Below are 24,094 nucleotides of genomic sequence, written 5' to 3'. Positions count from 1 at the left end.
ATTTTTCCCGGGGTTTGTCTTCACTCAGAAGCTGTCAGATATTTGAGAAGAGAGAGCAAATCAATTCACAACTTTAAGACATTTGTCACTGTGGATGCTGGCTCTGCCTTCACTAATACAAAGATACAGACGTAATGCAATTTGACATTCTGAGACAGAATTATTTAGTGTGACAAATTCAAACACTATCATTGGCTTTAATACATACAACATACTACCTAATAAACTTGACATGGAAAAGTATTTCCATGGGGGTCCTACATTTTGATTTTGTAATAAGGATGTGGTCAAGTTAGTGGCTTCACTAGTGTAATAAAATCTACAGTGTTGTATTTGAAATGTGTCAATGTACAATTTGAAGAATAAAACCATATGTTGCCATTTTTTCTTTGTTTACAGATGAATGTGGAACATCTGACAGAGAAAATGAAAACTACAGTGAAAAGAGGCCTAATATTGAGGTACCCTGACTAAACTTATTAGAGGGGATTAACAGTTTAGAAGTCTTTGAGTTCTCTGTAAGTCTGATGAAAAATACTCCTTTTTGGAATGGGATATGAAAATAACTTGGAGGAGGAAGAGCTGCAGCCTAGACAACTATTTGACAAAATAAATCTGAGTCCAAAGTAGGAGTATAATTTGAGAAAATGTCTCAGTAGGGACTCTTCCTAGTCCTCTTACTAGACAGGAAGGAGAGAAGCATGTTCAGACTTGCAAGATTTTGTCGGTGTAACCTTAGAATAAAAAATTAGTATTTATGATTTTTATTTCCCGGTCTGGAAAGGACTGACATTGCGAGAGAAACAGAAGCAAGCATATTTTTTATGCATATGTTGTTGTAATTGTAGTGTGCATATTTATCAACATTCTCCCAAAATAAACTGGGCTCAGAAGTTCTTCACAAAAGATAGAAATTAGTAGGATTGTGCACGCTTTGAAAGTAATTCTGAAAGTACTTCAGAAATACTTCAGATTGTATGCAAGTACAGTGTTCCTTTGAGAAATCTAATTATCGCAACTGCATTTTCCCCCAGAGTTTTATGGAATCAGAAAAAAATTGAACATATTTTTCAGACTTGTATGGAACCTGAAAAAAATGAACTAGTTTAATGACTTGTAGAAAGATGCTATACCTGTATGAATTGTTTTTAAAGTGTGCAACATCCTTGAAAATGTTAGCTTTGCCACATTTAAATATGGCCTAAAAAAACTAGCTTAGCTATGGCAGAAAAAAACTTGCTTTGTTCTCCAACATTACTGACACTGTACTGTAGGATTAGGGAAACATATAACTGCTTTCAAACCAGCATATACAGTAGTCAGAAGTCCCCATTCACTACTTAGACGTTTATATGTTGCTAAATACAGAATGAATATTGTGCTCATGTCTAACTAACAATAACAGCAAAATGAGCTGCAAGGCATTTTAGACAGCCCAGGATACCATTCTGTAGAGAAATAAAACCCTTCTCTTACCATAATCCTGCGTTCCAGATGAAAAACAGGCATTTTACATGTTGGCTTGCTTTTTCACTTTTTGGGGGCCAATAAGTGCCATGAGAAGTGAAACAAAAAAAAGTATTGGATCTCCTGGGTAGATTTCTCTAGACAATACTTCTGAACTTTGGAAACTTTAAGAAGTATGGACTTCTACTCCTCCCCACTCAGCCATGCTTTTGGGAGTTGGAAGTCCCTATGACTTAAAGTTGCCAAAGTTGAGAAATACTGATTTAGATATTATAAATAGACAGCTCTTAGCATCTTTCTACAACTGTCTGCACTGTAGCTCAGGAAGATCATAAGTTTCCCATTCAGTGCAGGTATTGTGGAAAAAGAGTGCAAGCTTTTTGATACCTGAGGGGTCCTTGGTGCTCTCTGAGTTTGCTTGTTTTCTTGCAGACATTCATTACTCAAACTAGCAGTGATGGGGTTACCTGGTTTGAGTAATGAATGATCTGCAAGGAAACAAGCAAGCTCAGAGAGCATCAAGGACCCCTCATTTCAACCTGAGCTACAGATATTCTCCTTTATTTTAATACCTACTGTATTTTTTGGAGTATAAGACACACCGGAGTATAAGACACACCAAGGTTTTGAAGAGGCAAATTTAAAAAAAAAAGTTTTTGCACTCTGCAACCCCCCCCCCCCCAAATGGTCCGTTTTTCACGAATAAAAAAATGCCTGTTTTTTGCTCATTTCTGCCCTCCCCAGCCCTCAGGAGCTCTCTGAAAGCCTCCTAATAGCTCTGCATGACCATTTTAGTGAAGGGGGCGAGGTTTGGGGAGGTAAAAAATGCTGTATTCAGTGTATAAGACGCAGCCAGATTTTCACCCTCTTTTTTGAGGGAAAAGGGTGCGTCTTATACTCCGAAGAATACGGTATATGATATATGCATGCTTTTTCCTCATACTGTGGCATATACCTGATTTCAGCTCACCTGATTTCTGTGCAAAGGGACACGATTAGAGCCCAAGTTTACGTTTGATGAAAATAAGTACGGGATGCTCAAAAAGCCAGATTTTTCTGAAAGGTTGAAGAACTGTCATAGGCCATTCTTTGAGATCCACCTTCTTCAACAAAGCGCTTTCTGGGTGGATTGAACATTGGTACTCACAATTTACAGCATCAATAACTTCAAATTATAGGCTGTAAAATAAATATGAGATTTTAATTAGCGAAGCAGGAAGACTGTGTGAATAAAATAGACAGACAGAAGCACATGCAAAAGTTGTCAATAACATTCTGAAATAAAATGTCCTTTTGATGGCATTATACCAAAACACTTTTCATTTTATGGGCTATTTATTTAGTCAAATCTATGTTTTCCTGCCACATGAATGCCTCTTTTCTTCACTTCCAGGAATGAAAAATGCAATGAAAACTATACCACAGACTTCATATATAATTTGTATTCAGAGGAAGGAAAAGGTGTCTTTGATACCAGAAAGAACGTTTTGGGACATATGCAACAGGTACATCAGAAAGATCAGACTTCACACTCTCTGTGAACTCACCTACTGTAATCAGTATCTTTGGGCAGAAAAGCCCCAGTAGCCCACTAAACCCTGTTTCCTTACCTGCCCATCCCTGCAGTTCTTTCTACCCAAAGATTTTCAAGCTACTGTCCTCATCACACTTTCATAACTCTAAAGTTTAACCCCTAATTTAACATGACTCTCCTTCTACCTTCACAGGGTGGGTCACCGACTCCGTTTGACCGAAACTTTGGAACAAAAATGGGTGCCAAAGCTGTGGCATGGATGTCTGGCAAGATCAAAGAATGCTCCAGACATGGTATGTAGGAGCTTTCCATTGAATTGCCTCTTAGATTGGTGAGCAGCCGCACTTGTGTTGGTAATAAACAGAGTAGGGGAGAACAAGGGTGGGATTCAAAAATTTTAGCGACCAGTTCTCTGCCTGGTTGCTGGGCGGGCATGGCCATGGTGGGCGTGGCCTACTCGGCCTCCTGCACCACGGCATGGGAGGGGGACGTTTTCGCCTTCCCAAGGCTCCAGAGGCTTTCCTCAAGCCTCTGGGAGGGCAAAAATGACCTCCCTTGGACTCTGGAGGCCCTCCAAGAGCCTCCGCACGGGCCCTGCACTTACCTGGCATCCAAAATGGGCCGCGTGGGGACTCTGGGAGAGGAGGGGTGGGTGGGACCAGCCAGTCCTTGCACCTACCAGTTTGGTGAACCAGATGCAAAATTAGCATTTGGTTCACCAAAACTGGTCCAAACAGGCTGAATCCTACCTCTGGGGGAGAAATCAATTACAGTAGGCAAAGGAGGATCTACACCAGAGGTTTGATACCATCTATTGATGGTCTTGAATCTTGGGGTCTATTGATCAAAGTCAGTGCTTAAGATCTATTCACATATATTCAAAGCCCGAGGCAGTACTTAATTCCAGGTTGTTGTCTTTTAATGGAAGCCTTTTCTGCTAAATTCCAATGTATCGCTTTCCACCCAATGTTTCAAAATAAATGCTTTCCATTAGGAGGATAAAAACTCAAGTTTCCATAAAAATGTTAACATTTTATGTGCTCCTTTTGCAGGTCGTATCTTTGCCAACACTGCTGATTCAGCTTGCCTGCTGGGTATGCGCAGACGCGCCCTGGTATTTCAGCCCATCATGGAACTCAAAGAAGAAACAGATTTTGAGTAAGTCTTCTCTGTAAGAAAAATCAGAAAGTGTACCATGGAAAGTTAGGTAAATCCACGATATTACTTGGGAACTGAAGAATCTTTTAAAAATAGCTTCTAGCCCTCATTGCTAGAATAAAATATAACATAACTTGTATGCAACTGCTGTAGGCATTTACCGTGTCACCTATTCTTCTGATCGTTTTGTGGTGAACAGAGGTTCAGAAATATAAAAAACAGCAAGAGGAAAGGGAAGGCTAAAGTTGGAAATATTTCTGACAATGGAACAAATGTTTCAGGCTTAATCTGCAGTGAGGCACTTTAGAGGATAAGGAGCAGGGGTGGGCTTCAAAAATTGCAGCAACAAGTTCACTGCCCTGTTGCTGGGTGGGCATGGCCATGGTGGGCGTGTCCTAGTCAGCCTCCTGCACCTTGGGGGGTGGGGTTGCCCTCCCCAGGCTCCGGAGGCTTTCCTTGAGCCTTCGGGAGGGCGAAAAGTGCTTCCCCCGGGCTCCAGAGGCCAGAAAGAGACCTGTTTCCGGACTTCCGGTAGGCCCGTTTATCACCCTCCCCAAGCTCTGGAGGCTTTCCTTGAGCCTTTGGGAGGGCGAAAACCGCTTCCCCCAACTCTGGAGGCTGGAAACAGGCCCATTTCTGGACTTCCGGAATGTCTGGTAGGCCGGTTTCCCCCCCCCCTCCCCAACCCTCTGCGCGGGTTCTGCACTTAATCACTGAAGAAGCTTCTTGGATGAGAAGTGAAACATCTTCAAAGAAAACTAGAAAGTATAGTTGCCTCTTGAAAAAAACATCTTTGGGACATACAGTACCTAATGCTCCTTCCTCCTCCTGTTTTCCCCTCAATAACAGGTGGGTTGGACAGAGTGTGTCTGGCCCAAGATCACCCAGCTGGCTTTCATGGCCCAGGTGGGATTTGAACTCATGATCCCCACATTTCTAGCCTGGTGCCTTAACCGCTAGACCACTATGTTTTAACTTTGTGAACATGCCCATTGTCATAGCTTCCTACAAGTTCTCTCAAGGAAATAGTAGTTGCAGCCACCAAATATATTGCATTGGTACGGATGACACTGCCATGAAGATACTGACCTTACCTTTATCCTTCTTCGACAGTCATCGCATCCCCAAAACGCAGTGGTGGCTGAAGCTTCGTCCCATCTTGAAGATTCTAGCCAAGTACAAGATCGAGCTGGACACCTCAGAGACTGCCCACTTGGAGCACATCACTCGAAAGAGAGTATCTGGGGAAGGTGCCCTGTGAAGAGTTAGCAAAGCAGGTGTAGCTGTTCCTCCTCTTTCAGTCATGGCATATAAGGAGACTTCTAAATAAATTACAAATCCTCAGTTCCTTCCCCAGGTTAGCATGCAGCTTTCTATCTAGTGTCATGTACTGTAATTGGAGCCACGTGCCTATTATAAATGGCATATCATTACATCACACCATAGCTGATACTTGGCAAAACTTTCTACTGTTGTTTACCTTCTTGGAAAGTTCAAGGCTGCTTAAATACGGTAGGCTCCCTGCTGGCCTTTCCATCTGGATAATAGCTAGGGTCACTCTTAGGTTTATTAATATTATATAATCATATGCTTCTGGGCCCACTTTCTCCAGAGGGGAATGGACTATTGCTGCCAGATTTTCCTAGCCAATCTCGGAAAGGTTAGCCAAGGCGATTTGCTGCTCCAGGAATGTACTTCCAATAGAATTTTCTTCATCTGGTCATCATTCAAACCAGACAGAATGATTGTTATTAAAACTTTTGTCATCTGAATGCCAATCCCAAAATAGTCAACTTATCCAAGTGCTCAAAATAAAAAAAAAACAGGAACTATTTGACTAGAAGTTGTACTCTCTCTGCTCCCTATTTCATTTTGTTACCACTCTCTTTATTGCAAGTGACAGACCCAGTCTATCTAGTCCAGTGTTTCTCAACCTTGGCAACTTGAAGATGTCCGGACTTCAACTCCCAGAATTCCCCAGCCAGCATTCGCTGGCTGGGGAATTCTGGGAGTTGAAGTCCTGGACATCTTCAAGTTGCCAAGGTTGAGAAACACTGATCTAGTCATTGCTGAATGCTATATCTTGTCATTGCTGTCTCTTCCATTCCCAATCACATTTTTCCTTCTTTATCCATAGCAAACTCCAAATTGATTTAAAAGGAACACTGCGCAGGCAGTATATAATAATCCTCTGTTGTTGTTTTTTACATATGACAGGAAAGCAAACCCACAAAGAAGTATCAGACACTGTGTGTGTTGACAAGTATAAGAGTTTTGCTCCTTGGGTAAATGCTTATGTGGACATTAACTTGGTGAAATCTATGTATTAGGGCAGCTGTTGTGAAGCGATGACTGGGTAAACATGTAGTTTTAGAAGCGGCTTTCAGAAGACTGGCAATGGCACATTTGGTCATTTTTGTACATGGAAGTAGGACTAAAATCTCTATGGACTAGTAAGTAAATTGGCCAGTTTAGAGAATTTTCACTGTTCTCCAACAAAGTAACTACCATAAGATTAAAGTGTGAACAGAATGGTTGCCATCATGATCTAAAAATAAGTGCGTTTAAAAATAAAGGTGGAGTTAAAAAGTTCCAAAGATACAACATGGAAAAAGCCCTTTCCCCAATCTTGATTTTTTTGAAGTGGAAGAATGGGCAGGCGGAACACCAAGCTTAAACTTTTTACCAAAAGAGAATAATTTCCTTGGGCAGTTACGTTGCAGTGGATGGATATTCTTCTCTCATGTAATCCATTAATTTTCCTGGGCCGTTCACAGTTGCAGAAAACCAGCCCATGTGTGATGTTTCCTGACACCGTAATATCTACTGTTAAATTTAGGAAGGGCCAGACCATTTTAGCATGGCTAAGTTCAATGCTCACAACTTTCTTCCTTAGTGTTTATGGCACTGCCACTGTGGAACTTTCCTGAATACTCCGGAAAACCTACAGCAGAGCAGGAACCTATGCTGGGTAACCCTAAAAGCAGGCTCAAGGAAGCAAACAGGACAAAAAAAAAACCCCAACATTTGAACAGTGAATGAAAAAAAAAGGAGAGCCATCAATATTATACAGGCTTTAGTGTGTAATCCAGATGAATGAAAAAGAACAGCTACAAGCATTTGCTCTTATGCCTAAATTAAGTGGGTTTCTCCAGCAGAATTATCTACCATACATACTTTTGTTAATGAATGCAGGCCTACAAAATACCTTAATAATAACTTTAGAAACAAAATCCAGTTGTTGATTGGTACTTTTTCTATTAAGGATCTCCCTATTATTTGGATGTATTTAGCCCCTTTCACTAAAGCTACCCCACTCACAATATGGCCCATTCATATTATGTTTTTGCTTTGGTGAAATCTACTTAATTATCATCATGGAACTAGTTGATCTAGTTCATCTATCCCCAAGTTTAGATTTCAATTCTCAAAATTCCATAATCAGAATTATCACTATTGAGAAATCAGTGTACCCACACATCTGGTGAATGTGAGCTGGCCTACCTTATGAATATAAAAATAAGGACTTAACCAGGACGAAATCAGTCAACTTGCAGATAGTCAAGAAGAAGAAAAATAACCATATGACATAAACAACAATAAAAACTCTCCAGTACAATGTAAATTTAATCAAGAAGCTTTTAATATCCAAGTCATCTGCGTACTGAACAAGCGTTTCCCCACAACCAAGCACTTCAAAAAGAGTACTTTGAGCTTAGAACATGATTTTTCTTGTAAGCAGGTCCAGATCTATATGGAGGATAGCAGGGAGAACAGAACCATCTTATACTGAATTATTCCTTTGGAATTTGGGGGAGAGGTCTATGAATGAAATAAAGAAGAAAATAATTTTGAAATGTTTCCCAAATCATCTTAGTCCAGCTGCAGTTCAGCAGAAAATCTGAAAAGTGGTGCTTCTGGGTTTTGGTTAAACCAAAATCCAAATCCTAGAGTGATTTCCTGAGGCAAAGAAGCAAGATAGTTACACTTTGCTTCCTTTCTCCTCTCCTTCTACAAGTGGTTCTGTCCCAACTCTTATATTGAATAAAATAAGACCTATTTTTTCAGTATATATGGACCTAAATTTCAAAAACACATATTTCAGCCGACTATTCAACTGAAGATGTTCTATGTAGAGAATATTTTTTCACTTCCCTATTTCTGTATGAAAGGTGTAAGCTGTGGCATTCTAGTATTGTTAATTTGCTTGAGCAATAAGAAAGGAAACACATCTAGAAGAGAATGATGGCTCTGTTCATATCAAGAAGATTCCACAGTCCAGAATCATAGAATACATTTTGACAATTAATATAGTTATTCCCACATTGCCTAATTTTCAAGATGGCTGTTTAGGGTTCTAATTCCCATCTCCCTTTCTTCAAAATGGAAGCCAGGATACTATCCTGAGCAGATAGGAGACGCTCCAGGAATCAATGTGAGAGCCAATACTCCAATCTTGGGAGAATAGCCCCCCCAAAAAAGGCTTATTGTCAGAAATTACAATTCCCTTTCTGAAACTGAATAGCAGATAAAACAGTGGTTGTAATTACAATGCCCACACACCCAGGCCACTGCACTTGCTCAGTGACGGTCTTGGAACTTAAAGCTCCAGATGTCTAAAGGGGGAATTGGGAGGGGGGGTATTCTCAGCTCTCCTGCATTCATAAGGATGCTGCTTCATTTGTCTGAACCAAGATAATTATTTGTGAAAGAAACACACGTGCAATTTTACATGTCTGCAACTTTACAGTGATCAACCTTCTAAGAAATGGCAGATATAGACCTTAATAAATTTGACTTCTCCCCCCCCCCCCCAATTTTTAATTTTGATTAAAACAGATCAAGGCAATGGAAGCAACAGAAGCCTGCCACAAAATAAGAGAATTACAAACATAATTGCATGGCAAGAATAGTATATTTTAACTTGTGTCCAATGGGGAAACCCATTGAAACATTTAAAAAGATGCCTTAACTTTTTCAAAAATGAATACTTTCTTTGGCATTTCTTCGCTTGGGCACACTAGAACTGTACAATAATAAAAAATGTGCTGGAAAACCAGAAGCTGACTATATTAGACAGTTCCATTGTTGCTAGGCTCAATATGAGCCTAGTAGCTTTGTCTGGAGCTGCAAAGTACAGGAAGTGAAAGAACATTCTGGAAAGCTTTAAAACAGTGAATAAAATATGTAAGTTCATACATCATCGGCAGAAAGATTTCCTCATCCCTATGCAAGATACAAAACTCCCATGATCATTAGTATGCCTCCAGAACCAGCATCACTGAGTTACTTTTTTCAATTTCCTCTGCTAGGACAACAGTTTCTACCGATGGTCGTGATGAGGTGAGAGTAGAGAGCTAATCCAGCTACAGGTTTCTGTCAGCCTGATCCTGAACGTTACTTTTTATGATCACACATACAAATCAGTACTGTAAACAAATGAGTTTAAAAAAACACCACATCTTTTTTTATTGTAGGACTTTTGATCCTTCCTCACCCAGCCCATCTCCTTATCTTGTCACAAATTCCTCACCCAGGCTGAAGCAACACACTTCATCATCTCCTTAGATTTCTATCACTTTTTTCTGTGATATAAATAGATGGTCTAAAGCAACAAGAACAGATGATCCAAATTAACAATGTGCAGCACTCAAGATCCTAAAACCAAATGATGCCCTGGAGAAAGGATGCGCACACACACATTGGCATGCACATGACTCTTGGCAGCGCCTCTCCTTAACAAACCAGGGTCTTTTCCTGGGCTCTCCCTAGCCAAGCAAACCTGAAGAATTATGCATTTTAGTTAAAGACACATCAATTGTGCGCTTAAATCCAGCCCAATTTGCATTTCCTTAATGCAAATCGGTACTCTCTGGAATCATGTGGCTGTTTTAAGAAGTAGAATGGCCAAATGCATATCCACACCCACTCTGAAGAACCTTTTTGGCTTTGGTTCCCCAAAGTGCTGGGATGCTATGTTCTTGCTTTTCCAAAAGAGCTTTTGCAATTCTGAGCATCTCTGCAGCTGGATGCGAGAATCTCAAAGGAGCTAATGTAAAAGAGAACAGCCCTTAATCTCTACAGGAGCTGATCAGCTCACTGGGATTTCTTTATTCAGATTCATTAAGCCATTACATTCCTGAAAGGGAATCATTTATCAATAAACAAAAAAAAAAAATGAAATTCATGGACGGCCTGTCTTAGTGAAGCCTAAAACTAAGAGGAAGACTGGATTACTCAAATGCTTTGATGCCTGTAATGAGTTTAAAGGAAGAAATGTTTTCATTCTTCAGCCACCTCAGTTTTGCAGTGCTAGGAGACAACTGGCTCTGTGAATGTTTCACAGAGAACAGAAGTCAAATCCTGAATTTAGGAAGTGGTCCTCTTCAGGAGATGGAACATAGGTTTGCTTCACTTTGGCCTTCTGGCCATAAGAAGCCAGCAGTCCTTTCCTAGCCTCCTTCACTAAAGAAAGGTCAGAAGGATACTATAGCAAATGAAGAAGCTAAGGGAAAACACTGGACAAAACCACAGATGTCACACCAGCTTTTGACTCCTGGAGCTACATCTGTAAAATCTATTTTGTACTGATGCTACTACCGCAAAGATGAAAGGCCAGGTACACCGTGGCTCCCCAATGTGGTGGTTAATACAATCCTATGAAAAAAAAGAGGAAGCCTTCATTTAAGCAAGACATATTCTTTCAAAGATTCTGGCAGAGGCAGTTCCTTCACTGCGTCTGGTAGGAACTGCATACCCAGGCTGTGGCGCACAGCATAGCGCGAGAGCGTCTTTAATGTGCCTGGGACAGAGCATAGCATGGTCAGCTTTTCACAAAGCTGCTGATCTCGCATAACCTCGCGTGGCATTGCACCGTTTTTCCTCAATTCGAAGTGTCCAACGGCTCTGTGAAGGAGATCGAAGCAGGAATCTTCCCTCTCGGTGCCAAGTCCTCTGACCAGCAGGGCAACTAACCTTGAAATTGGGGTCTGCCCCTTCATATTGACTATCCGGACCTCAGCTCCGTACTCCAGGAGGATGCTGACACACTCCAGGTTGCCCTTCATTGCTGCCCAGCTCAGAGGGGTGTCGTTATTATAATCCAGAGCATTGACAAAGGCCCCGCTTTCCAAAAGTGTTCGGACACATTCGGCATTGTTTTTAAAGGCAGCCCAATGCAGTGGGGTGTCCTTATTGCCATCCAGTGCATTGGGATTTGCCCCGTATTCCAAAAGGATCTCCACACAAGTCTCGTCTTTCTCAGCTGCATAATGAAGGGCTGTTCGATTGTAGCCATCAAGGGCATTGACCTGAAAAAACAGGAGGAGGAGGGGGAAGAGGCTTTCAGTGTGATCAAGAGCTATAAAAAAAATGACCAATAAATTCAAAAATGGGATAGAGCAGTGTTGGTGAACTTTGGGAGTGCACGTGGGCCACTGGAAACTGGAACAGCAGTTCCCCAGCATGCATGTTCGTGCAGGGAAGCTGAGCCTCTGGTTTTCAGCATGTGCATGCGTGGTGGTCACCTGGTCTTCCTGTTTCTGGCATGCATGTGTGCACAGAGACCAGTGCCAGAACCTGGAAGAGCAATGGGTGACGGATGGTGATGGCTCTGCGTGCCACTTCCTGCACGCGTGCTATAGGCTCGCCATGACAGGGATAGAGGAATCCTTCATTCAGTTCAAGCTTCCATTAGGACTGAACTCTCCATCACTTTGTACAGTATAGCAGTCTTTCTCAAAATACAGATCTTCTTTCTTGACTACTTAATCTGGATCAAACCTCAAAAATCTGCAAAGAAATTACTGTGGTATCCTGTCTATAAGTTTAGAAATAGGATCTTTCTGATAGGTCACTATTCTCAATGATTTATGCCAATCTCATTATTGCTCTATGTAGGGGCGTCTGACTAGATATTAACACCAGGAGGCATTAATCCTTGCCTTAATCTAGCCTAGGTGGTTCTTAAATTCCCTGTCTCTGGTTCCACAAAAGGATGTGATTTGTGTGATACAATTGGTCTCTTAAGAGGCTGAGATGTCCCAGTATTTTTATAATGTATTTTGAAGTCAATGATTTTTTTTTGCACATTCAAATTGGTGTATGTCTGTGTTTTCTCTCATTATAAAGAAATTTTCTAGATCTAATAACTGATGTTGAATTAAGCTTTCTCCTTAATTATGGAAGCCAATTCACTAATTCATAATACAACAGATGAGAAAACTAAAACACAAAATTCTGTGACAACAGAATTAAGTGACAAAAAACAAAAGCACTATTTGAAAACAATGGGTGCGATACAAATCTCAAGAGAATATGAGATTCTGAAATATACATCCTCCTTAGATACAACAGGGCAAAGTATTGTTATTCAGAACCCAGTTTTTGCCTTTGAGAATATATAATATTTTTCAACCTCAGAACCGGCAACAGCACTATCAAATACCCTCCAATCTTACACTATTAAGTATTTGATAAATCCCATTAAAGTATTTTATAAATCTAATTATAACCACTGGATTAATTGGTTTCCTGAATTTGTTTTTAAAAAGGTTTCTGCTACTTCTTACCTGAGCTCCTTTTTCCAACAGCAGCTCAATGCAATCTGCATCAGCCACCATGCAAGCACAGTGCAATGGTTTCAGTGTACCATGCATACAGTTGACATCTGCTCCCTGGAAGAACAGAGGAGAAACAAATGAAGGATACTTATCATATACTTCTAATCCACATAGCTATAATCATTATAAGACCTTTACACGATCAACTTGCCATTTAAAAGCAGGAGTGATTAAGGCAATTTAATTTATGAACTGAAATACCCAAACTGAAATTAAAAAGCTAGTTTACCATCAGGCTCCTTGTGTTTATTGCTAATTTTCTATTGTCTCAACATTTCAAAAATAGGAATGTCATAGTGGTGATTTGACAGATATTCAACTATGACATATTCAACAAGGTCTGGTTCTTCTGTTTAAGATAGCTAGGAAAATAAAAACCAGGATTGTCTTTAAATTTTTACAGGATGCACTGTCAATAGATTTACAACTTAGCTTGGTTAATTAGAACTTGTTTCTTTTCTGTTTCTAACCCTTCCATTCAATCATGTTCTGTTCTCAGAGTTTGCCTTGACAGGAGCTGGCAATTTTCTTGGTAAAGGTTTTCAGAAGTGGGCTGCCCTTGCTTCCTTCTTCCTAAGGACATGAGAAAGTGACTGGTCCAAGGTGACCCAGCTGGCTTCATGTTTAAAGCAGAACTAAAGTTCAGTTCTTTGTTTCTAGTCTGATGCTTTAATTACCAGCTCTCAACTTATTTCTTATTTCTTTCTTATTTAGATTATAATTTAGAGGGGGAAAAATTAATGAATTTCAGTCTAGCTCTTCCATCACAAATTGCTGTATGATTTCCCCCACCTCCAATTAAAACAATACCTATACCTCATCCCCTAGAAAAAAGAGACTGTACATGTCTAGAGAATTACAGAACATCCATTCCCTCTCCTACCAATCCAATTCTAGTTTTAGAAATTAGAATCTAATCCCAAATCAGGACATCCCAGAAGGTATTCTCCTTTCTCCCGGTTTGCTTTAAAAAGACTTTCTATTCATAAAAAAATTGCATGCATGACCAGAACATTTTCCCTCCCGATGAAATTCCACATGTTGCCTTTCTAAAGCAATTCTCTGACAGTCTTAGATCAGTCCCCGGGAAAAAGAAGTTAACTCCTTGCCGTTTTGCTCAGAAGAGCTTTCTTTAAAATGTCTCTCTTGGGCTAAGACTGAGTCAAAAACTGGAGAGGCATGGCTGCAAAGCTTAAAAGCACTGTCTCTGGGCAAAAAGGCAGAGTTAACCCATCCTTTGAATTCTCTGCTCAGCACATTGGACAGGAAGGATGCTCATAGAATACTATTCTTCTCTTTCTAATGTGAGAGGAGCCAGACTGTGAATTTAAAAGTGGAGGAAGGACTCCACAGAAATGGACAAAGTGAATGAGAAAGGAAAGTACCAACTAGAGTAAGAGAAGCAAAAGAAATTCAGATTACTGCTGCTAGTACCATCTTCCATTCAATCGGAAGAATACTGTATAGTACTAGGTGGGACAGTATCAGGGATAGATCTTTCAAGAACTTTACACTTTTCAGGAAACCAGCAGAAAGTTTTGCATGAAGATCTACAGGAATTGTAAAACTAAAGCTTTTATTTATTTATTTTCTACTTGTAAAAGACAAACAGGAATTAGTAGAGAAATACAAGAAATGTAGAGGTTCGTAGGACAAGATCATGATTTTCTGATATTCAAATCTCTGAATTTTCGAGATCTACAGACTTCTAACTTCAGAATCCCATTGCCCTTGCTAAGAATTCTAAGCCTCCATGCATTTGGAAGACATACAAATTGGGGGGGGGGGGGGGAATACTCCAATATACTAAACCAGCCTTCTTCAACTTTGCCATAGATCAGGGGTGCCAAATTCGATTTCACTAAGGGCCACATCAGGTTTGTGTTTAACCTCAGGGGTGGGGGTGGCCAGCTCGACATCACTCGTGTCAGAACGCCTGTGGTGGCCCGAGCACTCTGTCAGTAAAAATGGGCTTCTGAGCGTCGTTTCTGGCTGTGACAATCTCCTACAACCCTCTGCCAGTGAAAATGGAGTTCAGGAGGGCCACGAGCCTTGAGTTTGACACCCTTGCTCTGGATGAACTGCGCAATGGCAGAAATTCTGAGCTATACCAGCACATTTTCTATGGATTATAATCGTGTACTAAATTTAGACAGTATCAGGAGAGGAAAGGTCTTTTCTTTTTTGGTACCTTTGAGTCAATCTTGACTCACCATAGCTCCCTGACTGCAGACTAGCTACAAAACAACTTATGTAGCAAAGCAGCTGACAGTATCAATCAAGCATCACAGCCCCACCAAGAGCTGTGTAATTGGAAACTGCTTGACTATTGCAATTTGACACAGAAGTATTCAAAACTTTTGAAGAAAAAAAAATATCAGGCTTGCAGAAGCTTGAAAAACATGCATAAAAATACTATAAACTGTCTCCTTTCTAACTGAAATAAGTGACGTTCCTTTAACTCGCTGTTTTATAGAACCATGCCTGTATGACAAGCATTATGGAAATTATTTAAAAATCCTCCCCAAGCATTCTTCAATGCAGTTTTTTCCCCCAACAAGATAATCTCCAAGATCTGAGGACTGCAGCTTGGAAAGGTAATGCAGACAGGAAACAGTTCTAGTGTATATGGAAGACATCAAATGAGAAATTACTGTCCTGGAAGTCACTCAACTGGGGAACATTCATGAGTTTATAAGACTATACCTTTTCTATACTAGCTCTTCAAATGTAATATTTTTGAGGGAGTGAGTTCATCTCCAGTGAGTTTTAGGCGAGTAACTAGAAATACAGTGTTTTGCCATGCTTCTGACAGATTTTAATTTCAATTTGGATCATTTGCATTATTGCATTATTGAATTGTAGTTTCTTTTGGGGCCCTTGATAGATTGAAAAGTAGTTTAGAAATACTATTGCAGCTGAATTTGTGAGTAATAGACGGTGACCAGCCAATTTGATCTCCGCAATTGGAACAATTCTTGGAATTTTGTCAATACATACAGATTTTTTTAAAAAAATTTTAAAATGTAGTTGCACAGATCATAGTATTACTATAAACTTGTAAGAAGTATCTTCTTTTCAAAACAAGCACATTTCTACCCGCTTGAGAAAGATCATATAATGTCTCCTTACATAGCTGCTGCCTTTTTGGAGGCAACATCTTCTATATTCCCTTTTCTCTTACACAGAAGTGGAAGGAAGGGTCATGATGACCGTTTCCTACTGCTGAGTGGCGGTATACTGCAGTGACAACAGTAGGAAATCAGAACAGAGTTTGGACCATAATACAGAGGGAAGCGGTTTCCATGCCAATTCTGGAGCTGCTAATTCCATGACAAACTCTTTCTCCCAGGAGAAAGTTAAAAACCAAACTTTACAATATTAGGCATTATGCAAATCGATTCAGAAAACGAAGTGGTATTATTTTTAGTGTGTTTTCCCACCATTTCCTGAACTGTGACGCACATGATTACGCTAGAAATCCAGCAACTCCTTAAAGAACTACCAAATTTAAGATATGGTATTAAATGTTACAGCTATACATTGTCTTATCTGCTGCTGTGTCTCTCACTCAGTTCTCAGTTTATTCACACTTCTTGCCTAGAGTGGCATACTTCACAACCCAAGGTTACATTGCCCTCTTGCAAGAGGGCTAACGTGAGCTTCCACCACAATGTCTTCCAGGATTGAGACCACAATCCCCAGAAATTCCTATCAGCATGACTATCTGATGCAACCAGGTTAAAGAAGGCTATTTAAAGTCTTCTTCCCACATTGCACCGAAATCAACTGCGGTTTAAAAACTACTGTTATCTCAACTTAATGTCTTCTAATAAATTCTAAATATTATTCTTTGTTGTATAAATTGTAGTTTAATGTCTGCTAACGCTCTTGGAATAGAAGACACTCTCTAATTATCTAAGGTAATATGGAATCTACAATATAAGTCTTTATTCCAGTCATCTTTTAATATCTGTATATTAAATTGATTTATTGATAACCAAATCTATAGAAACTAACAGTAGTCTTTTTAGTGTTAAAATATTTTAACTAGTTGTTCTAGTAAATACTGAAAAAAGGTCTGGGCCAAACAACATTAACAAATGTACAGCAGTTGTAAATATTGCCATTGAGTTACATTTGATAGATATTTATTTCTTAGCACATTCATCCTTATCGTGGTATCAACTGGCCTAAAGTCAAATCTCTATTTTCGTCCAATCTTTCCATATCACAATCTTTTTCTCAATTTTTAATGTTGCTTTCCCCAAAAAGCCAGTGGGAAAAAGGATCAAATATTTTTGCTTGTAAACATTCCATTCCATAGCTTTCTAACTACAATTGTTTCCAGAGATACTTGAAGTCTCCTGTATTTAGATCATAATACTATCCATCGAACCAAAGCTGCAGATATATATTCCAAGTTGCCAAACTTGGAAAGTTAACACTAATCATCGGCTTCCAGTATTTAATATTTGGCAATAAATGAGCCCGATGAGAGAAGCTCGAGCTTTCAGAGGATAATATTCTCTTGAATTATAAATCTAGTTCATGCAATTTGACAACAGGACATAATAAATGGATTCTGTGTGTCCAGACTGATACTACAATAATGGAATGATAAATTTATGGCCCCATTTACTGAAGGAACAAAGTCCTCATTATACTTGCTACTTATGGATTCCCTGTAGACATACAGTACACTTTGTATAGATAGATATAATGAAATATGGGACTGGCTTATATAAAATACATTAGGTTGAAGCGTTTGTAGTTATATAAGAGTATTAGAAATAGAATACACTTATGTAACTATAGAAATATGCATAGGATGGCATACATCACCCCAAAGGGTGAGACAGGAATTTTATATACACACACAGACCTACGTATTTACTATAACTGTGTGTGCGCGTGTATTTACTTGCATGTTTTATTAGATAATTATACATAGAATTGTAACTCTTACTATTTCAATGACATACTATGTATTTTTATTGAATTTTTTCACTTTTTAAGCATTTGTTATATTTTTTATAATGCAGGTATTTTTGTGCTTTGTTCCTTTTGTGTTTTTTCTTTTTCTCTTATTATATTTTCAGTGCTGTTGTAACTTTAAACGATCACTAAAGAAATGACTGTAAGTGAAGCACCACCTGTATTAACTGCATTTGAAAAGGATGGGTCTACATTCTCTATCAAACCTGATAAATTTAATTTAGGAGGAAGCAACAGGGGATTTTAAGTAACTCCAAAGGTATCATTACTTAAAACTGCAACCAACACACGTAAAGTCAGATTCGGTCTCCTAGACCTTGTAAACATTCCAAGAACCTTTTAAAAAAGCAACTAAAAGTTTGTCTTAGGTTTTTTTCACCTACCCTTCTTATTAGGTCTTCAACATTGTCATGCGGGAAAGATCGGATGGCTGCTATAGTCCGGATCAAGCGCTCTGACAAAGAATATTTACTCTGGATGCTCTGCATAATATACCACATACTGAAGTTCAGTTTCCTTGATTACTTTACATGCTCCAAGTTGCCTAAAGAAGCACACACAAAAGAAAAACTTTTTAAAAATACATTTTTTTTTAAAAAGCATATGTAGAAATCCCAGCAAGATACATAGTAATAACATTAAAAATATCATCAGATAGTTGCATTCATTAACCTTTGATGGTGAAGAAAAATTAATCAAGAACAACCTGAAATTTAGGAGGTGGCTCAAACTTACCTGGTAGATGTACAACTAAAGCATAGTATCTTCCAAATTAATCCATTCAGATAATCAGATGGTACTGACAGACATTAGAGAATTATTAAGAGATGATAAAGATGTTCTACACTTCATAACCTACCTAACTGAACTAGTGAAAGCTATGTAGGATCAGATTTGGTTATTACTAATCTCACAGCTGAATAGGTAAGCAGGCAAGCAGACAGATTCCATAGGAGATTGACAAGAAACCTTAGGTATAGATTGAGAAAATAAATAAATCCCAGTAGATGACATTGGAAAACTACTTCAAAACTGTTGCTAAGAAAGGTCTCTATAAGGACACCAGGAGATGAACTCAACTCAACAGAGACTTGACTAGATTACTGAATTGGGAATTGTGTGTTTTTAAATTGTGTATTGTTTGTTGTCTTTTTATCCCCTGTTTGTACCTCCTTTCCCTGACTGAGTTGTGAGCCGCCCTGAGTCCCCTTCGGGGAAAAGGGCGGCATATAAATGAAATAAATCCTAATCCTACTATCCTTAGAGACCATTCTGAAACATCAATTCGTACAAAATACAGTCACAGAAGCTTAACTGTTTGCGTTACGCCCTTCACAGGCTGCCAACTCATTTCCAGTCTCAATTCAAGGTCTTCAAACTAACCTTTAAAAGTCTTCCCACGTTTGGGATCACAGTCTGAATCTTTTCATATATATATTCCTATCAGCAACTTTAGAGTCCAGTTTTGAAAGTCCTACGGTAGTTGCCTTCTCAGGCTAAAATCTGACAACTGGTTGCCTGGCAGTGGATCTTCTCAATGGTAAGAATATCTTCTGTATCACAGTGAAGCATACCTGGTTCTAACTTTAGAAACTTTCTAGCACCAAGCAAAATTACTTTACTTCCCCAAGCCTTATAATATATTTACCATTTACTACAATATTTTAAATGCATGTTTACTGACTGTGTTTTCACTGTTAATATATTGCATTTCAATTACTACTATAGACTAAAATGTGTATTTTTTACTGTTGTAAATCTCTACGGAAAAACTCTGCTTTGAAGGCTAGTAGGACAGGACATCATTATGGAATATCAAGTTTGTAAACTAGGCAAACATCTCAAAAAAGATGCTGACGAACCATAAGTATTCTGTACCAAAATACCACATGTTTTTTATTCATATAATCACCAGGAATCAATTGGTATTTTAAGCTTTTAAAAACAAAATGCTACAATAAATGTATTGGATTAAAAATTATAGAATTTTTAGCCAGCAAGATCAACAGACCTGGAAAAGGGTCATTTGGATGATTTGTTCCTCTTAAAAACAATGATGCTTCACTGGAGACTATTTATATTCTATGATTGACATTTGCATTTCAAACTTCTTGTTTCTATTCATAATTTTTGGAATTTGGACTCAAGCACATCACTTAAAATGCAAGTGTTCCCTCAGTTACAGAGTTACTACTTTGACCACATTCTAAAGCATATTGTACTTCTGATTCCATTCTTGTTTTTAAAGTCTAAATTTTAAAGACTTAGAATAATTTAGAATAACTTTATTGTCACTTTGAATGTACACCAATCAGCACACATTAAAATGAATTTCCATTGCATACAACTCTCAAAGGGTCACTACCTCCAATATGTACTACATAATCATGAAAGAATAAATAAATACAAAATTATGCACATACAATACAATGCAATAACAGAGTTGGAAGGGACCTTGGAGGTCTTCTAGTCCAACCCCCTGCCTAGGCAGGAAACCCTATACCGGTTCAGACAAATGGCTATCCAACATCCTCTTAAAAATTTCCAGTGTTGGGGAACATATATTTTTTAAAAAACCTTATAATAAAGCATGCAAATGAACAATTTAATTCTTCTATTTGGAGACTTGAGCAACAAATGATGCTCACAAATTGACAGTTTGCATGTAAACAATCCTTGAAGCTGTAATTATAATCATTGTAATGCAGCCATCACACCACATTGTTTTTTTTTCCTTTTTTATGCTGCAAGGAAGGTGAAACATTTGGTAGCACCAGACCATTTTTAAATTCAGTATGATGCTGCCACCCAGATCATTGCAATAATGTCAGAAAAGAACATTTCGTTTTATGCTGCAACAAACCATACAAAGAACGAAATAACAAAGATAATACAATATGATAAACAAGATAGGGGGAGGGAAAGAGTATTAATGTACATGCCTGGTAAACACAATCAGGAGATTGTCGTTGCCTCCAATTAGGAATGAGCTGAAACAGAACTTGCAAGACAACCATTAGCAAGCTCACAAGAAATTAATAAACAAGAAATCTGGACTGTCTCCAGGATGGCTGAGTGTTCCTACTTGCATCAACAAAATGGCTGCAAGGTACTCTAAGGAAAAACATTTCTTCTGTCTCAATATACAAGGCTGCCTTTTTCTGTCAAACAGCCATGCCAATCACAAGTTGTTACATAACAACCTGCATCTCTACTAAAATCACTGTACTTTTGCATTTTAGCTGGGTAACCTTAGGACAAGATGATTTCTGGGTTCTGCTGGTCTATCAGAATCAGCCCACCTCCAAAAAATAAAAGAACACTTTTTAAAAGCCAAGTAGAACTTTCTAAAAAAAAGGTAGCTTTCTATGTTTTGAATACATCTGTCATTCCCAGCCACGTGGAAAGTACGCAAACATTTCAGTTAACTTCTAACTTGAGGAAGCTCTTCCGAAAATGTTGTGTCTTATCTCCAAGTGTTAATTAACTTTACAGATGCAGTTTGCTTTAACACTATCATTTTGTGAAATAACACAGGCAGTTCTCATTTTAAAAGTATCTTAGTAGCCTTCTGTGGCAGACAAAACAAATTGGCGGGAAAAGAGGTGGGATAATAGTTTTTTCCACTAAGTCCAGTTCTGAAACAAGATAGCAGCACCTAGCAAATACACTTACCAGAATCACACTTGTCTATTATTTGGATGGGAGACCACAAGGAAATCCCAGGGCTATAGGCTAGATTAAAAAGTGTGGGGGGGGGACCCATCCCAGAAAGCAGTCATAACAAACTAATCAAAATTCTGGGAGCAGCTTTTCAGCTAACAATTTTAAGACAGTGGAGATTAGTTTTTGCTTGCTCTAAACAAAGTTGATAAGATAGTCTAGGAATTTTCTTGGAAAAAAACAGCATAATTTTTGGCTGCAGTCTCTGCAATATGTAGGCTGTACAACAGAGGGTTCTTTCAGTCTTTTCAAAATGTCACATTGTTGGCACTTGGTTAGCAAAAGGATGTCCATTTGTATCTATGTTAGCTCCTAAATTTTATGGATTTCCACTTCATCCAAAATTGCTAGACACAAGAGTCACAGAATATTGGTATTAGTCTATGATAATCAAGAAACAGGTCTCTTGTAACACTTCAGCATCTTTTCAGACTAGCAAAATTCATTAACATGTGTATATGTGTATAAGTATGTGTATAGGTAGCTATATACTTTCTTTTGAGAGCGGGCAACATTTCATTTTTAATGTGGGCCACTGTACTTAAAAGATGATATTAAAGGTTATCTTAAAATGCATTAGTCTGAAAGGGTATTTTATCAGACTCCTGATTTCTGGTTACCACAGACTAACAGGTTTCTTCACCTACAGTGTTATTGCCAAAGAAAGCAACAGAGCACAGCCTTTTACATTTTACAGAGGGAATGAACTCCTCCCTTGTGCACACAATACAAATAGGGAACAGCTGTCATTCTGCCCAAGGACAGGAGTCTCTCTTGCTTTTCAAACAGCTACCAGCAACCTAATCTTCTGTGTGTGGGTGTATATGGATAGATAGATAAACAGACATAGACACAGAGGACAGGCATCCAAGTTACAAATAAGTGTGTGTGTGTATAAATAAAACACAGAGGATGCCTGTCCTCTGCGTCAGTACACACACATACACATTCCTACCTTACTGACACAGAGGACAGACATCCAAGTTACAACTAAATGTAGGAACGTTTATTTTTAATGTCACCGTTTGGATCAAAGGAGACAAGAAACAAGATTACGTGTTGGGGGGGGGGTCGTGATCCAAAGGGATCCATCCTCCCAACCCGAAGAAGACACGACAGATTACCCCCTGCCAGATTAGCTGGAGATAAAAACAAAACAAAACAGTAATCCAGCACGTGTGGAGGGAGGTTGGTCAGGGGGATGGGGGGAGGGGAGGCAGGCTAGCTCGGAAGCGCTGCCGGAAGTTGCCCCCCTCCCCCAAAGAGACGGACCCCCGCTTTCTCCCTTCGCCCCTCAACACGGTCGGCCTCACCTATCGCCCGGGAAGCTTGCTTCCGTCGAGCAAAGGACTCCCCCGGAGGGCGCAACAACAGCCCAGCCACCACGTCACTCTCCGCCGAACTCACCAACTTGGCGCCGACGTGACAGCGCGCCCACAGCTGCTCGGAAGTTGGACCCTCCGCGACCGGAAATCACGGACAATGGACAGCTAGAGCGACCGACTTCCCGAAAACCCGCGACACGAGCCAACAAGTTGTCGCGCCTCTCATCTAGCAAAAGCCGTCCCTTTTCTCAAATATCTTCCAATCATTTCCAGCGAATGGCACGCAAGTCCCGCCCTCCGCCGCTCCTTCTCCCAATCCTCCTTTGAGAGGGCTTCAGCTATGTTTCTTGATTCGCGGGGGAACTTCGAGGTGGTTTTCGCTGTTGTTGTGGCGGCAATCGTGCTCGAGATGGGTCTGCCTAGAACAGGGTTCTTAACACTCCACCCCCTTTGGGGGAAATTATGGAGGAGTCCCCCCCCCCACAAAAAATGTTTTTTCGTTTGCATGCGTAATGTGGAAAAATTCCAAAAGAACTTTTCTTTACATGTTTCATATTGATATTTACTGTAATAAAATTTAAAATCGATGGTTTTGGTGCCACTGCTGCTTCTCACAATGGTTTCATCGGAATTTAATATTGCATTGTTTTTCAACATATGCTGGCAAATAATGTTGATGTAGAACCCCCATGGGATTTTTGGACCGCATTTTAGGAAACACTGGTTTGGAAGTGGCATTGGATTCAGTGGAACACTCTTGTGGCTTAGTTTTTAGATTCAGGCTGAGCAAGCAATTTAAGACCTAATTCACCAAACGTGCTAACATTAAACCAATTCAATATTTTGGTTTAGCCCAGTCATTTGGTTCTGTCTGTCTGCCTGCTCCCCTCCCCCCATCTATATTTTGTAAAATTTATTAGCTGCCCATCTTAAAGGTAAAAGTTCCCCTCGCATATATGTGCTAGTCGTTCCCGACTCTAGGGGCCGGTGCTCATCTTGGTTTCAAAGCCCAAGAGCCAGCGCTGTCCGAAGACAACGCTGCGGTCATGTGGCTGGCATGACTAAATGCCAAAGGTGCATGGAACGCTGTTACCCTCCCACTAAAGGTGGTTCCTATTTTTCTACTTGCATTTTTGCTTTTGAACTGCTAGGCTGGCAGAAGCCCACCTTACAACAACCCAAATATTTGGCTTGTCAACTAGTTTATGGCTTAGCTAAATTGCAACTTCTAGACAATTGTTAGATGACCTCTGATACTTTTTCTGCCA

At 39.5% G+C, this 24,094-nt stretch overlaps 2 protein-coding genes across 5 annotated transcripts in view; one reads left to right on the top strand and one right to left on the bottom strand.

Moving 5' to 3' along the window:
* The window catches only part of PFKM (phosphofructokinase, muscle), a 47,727-nt gene extending 41,725 nt beyond the window's left edge, over positions 1-6,002 (top strand). For both annotated transcript variants that reach the window (XM_014070498.2, XM_087710570.1), the window contains exons 19-23: positions 400-461; positions 2,861-2,972; positions 3,195-3,294; positions 4,054-4,159; positions 5,273-6,002. In XM_014070498.2, coding sequence (XP_013925973.2) covers positions 400-461; positions 2,861-2,972; positions 3,195-3,294; positions 4,054-4,159; positions 5,273-5,420 — 528 coding nt within the window. In that variant the 3' untranslated portion in view covers positions 5,421-6,002. The remainder of the gene's footprint in view (positions 1-399; positions 462-2,860; positions 2,973-3,194; positions 3,295-4,053; positions 4,160-5,272) is intronic.
* A 2,798-nt stretch (positions 6,003-8,800) lies between these two features.
* ASB8 (ankyrin repeat and SOCS box containing 8) lies at positions 8,801-23,019 on the bottom strand. 3 transcript variants are annotated; one of them, XM_014070503.2, is made up of 4 exons: positions 22,909-23,019; positions 18,162-18,322; positions 12,730-12,834; positions 8,801-11,469 (listed from the first exon to the last, which is right to left on the bottom strand). In XM_014070503.2, the coding sequence occupies exons 2-4, from the start codon at positions 18,276-18,278 to the stop codon at positions 10,840-10,842; spliced, it is 852 nt and encodes a 283-aa protein (XP_013925978.1). In that variant the 5' UTR covers positions 18,279-18,322; positions 22,909-23,019; the 3' UTR covers positions 8,801-10,839. The 3 variants fall into 3 exon arrangements, with proteins under 3 accessions (XP_013925978.1, XP_087566694.1, XP_087566695.1); XM_087710568.1 differs by having other exon boundaries at positions 22,815-22,916; XM_087710569.1 differs by lacking the exon at positions 22,909-23,019 and adding an exon at positions 20,721-22,471.
* Between the last annotated feature and the right edge of the window lie 1,075 nt (positions 23,020-24,094).

This window comes from Thamnophis sirtalis, unplaced genomic scaffold (genome assembly GCF_051295495.1).
Source record: "Thamnophis sirtalis isolate CommonGarterSnake01/CBP01778 unplaced genomic scaffold, rThaSir2_p1.2 scaffold_3, whole genome shotgun sequence".
Taxonomy (NCBI): domain Eukaryota; kingdom Metazoa; phylum Chordata; class Lepidosauria; order Squamata; family Natricidae; genus Thamnophis; species Thamnophis sirtalis.
This window is presented reverse-complemented; position numbering and strand designations above follow the sequence as displayed.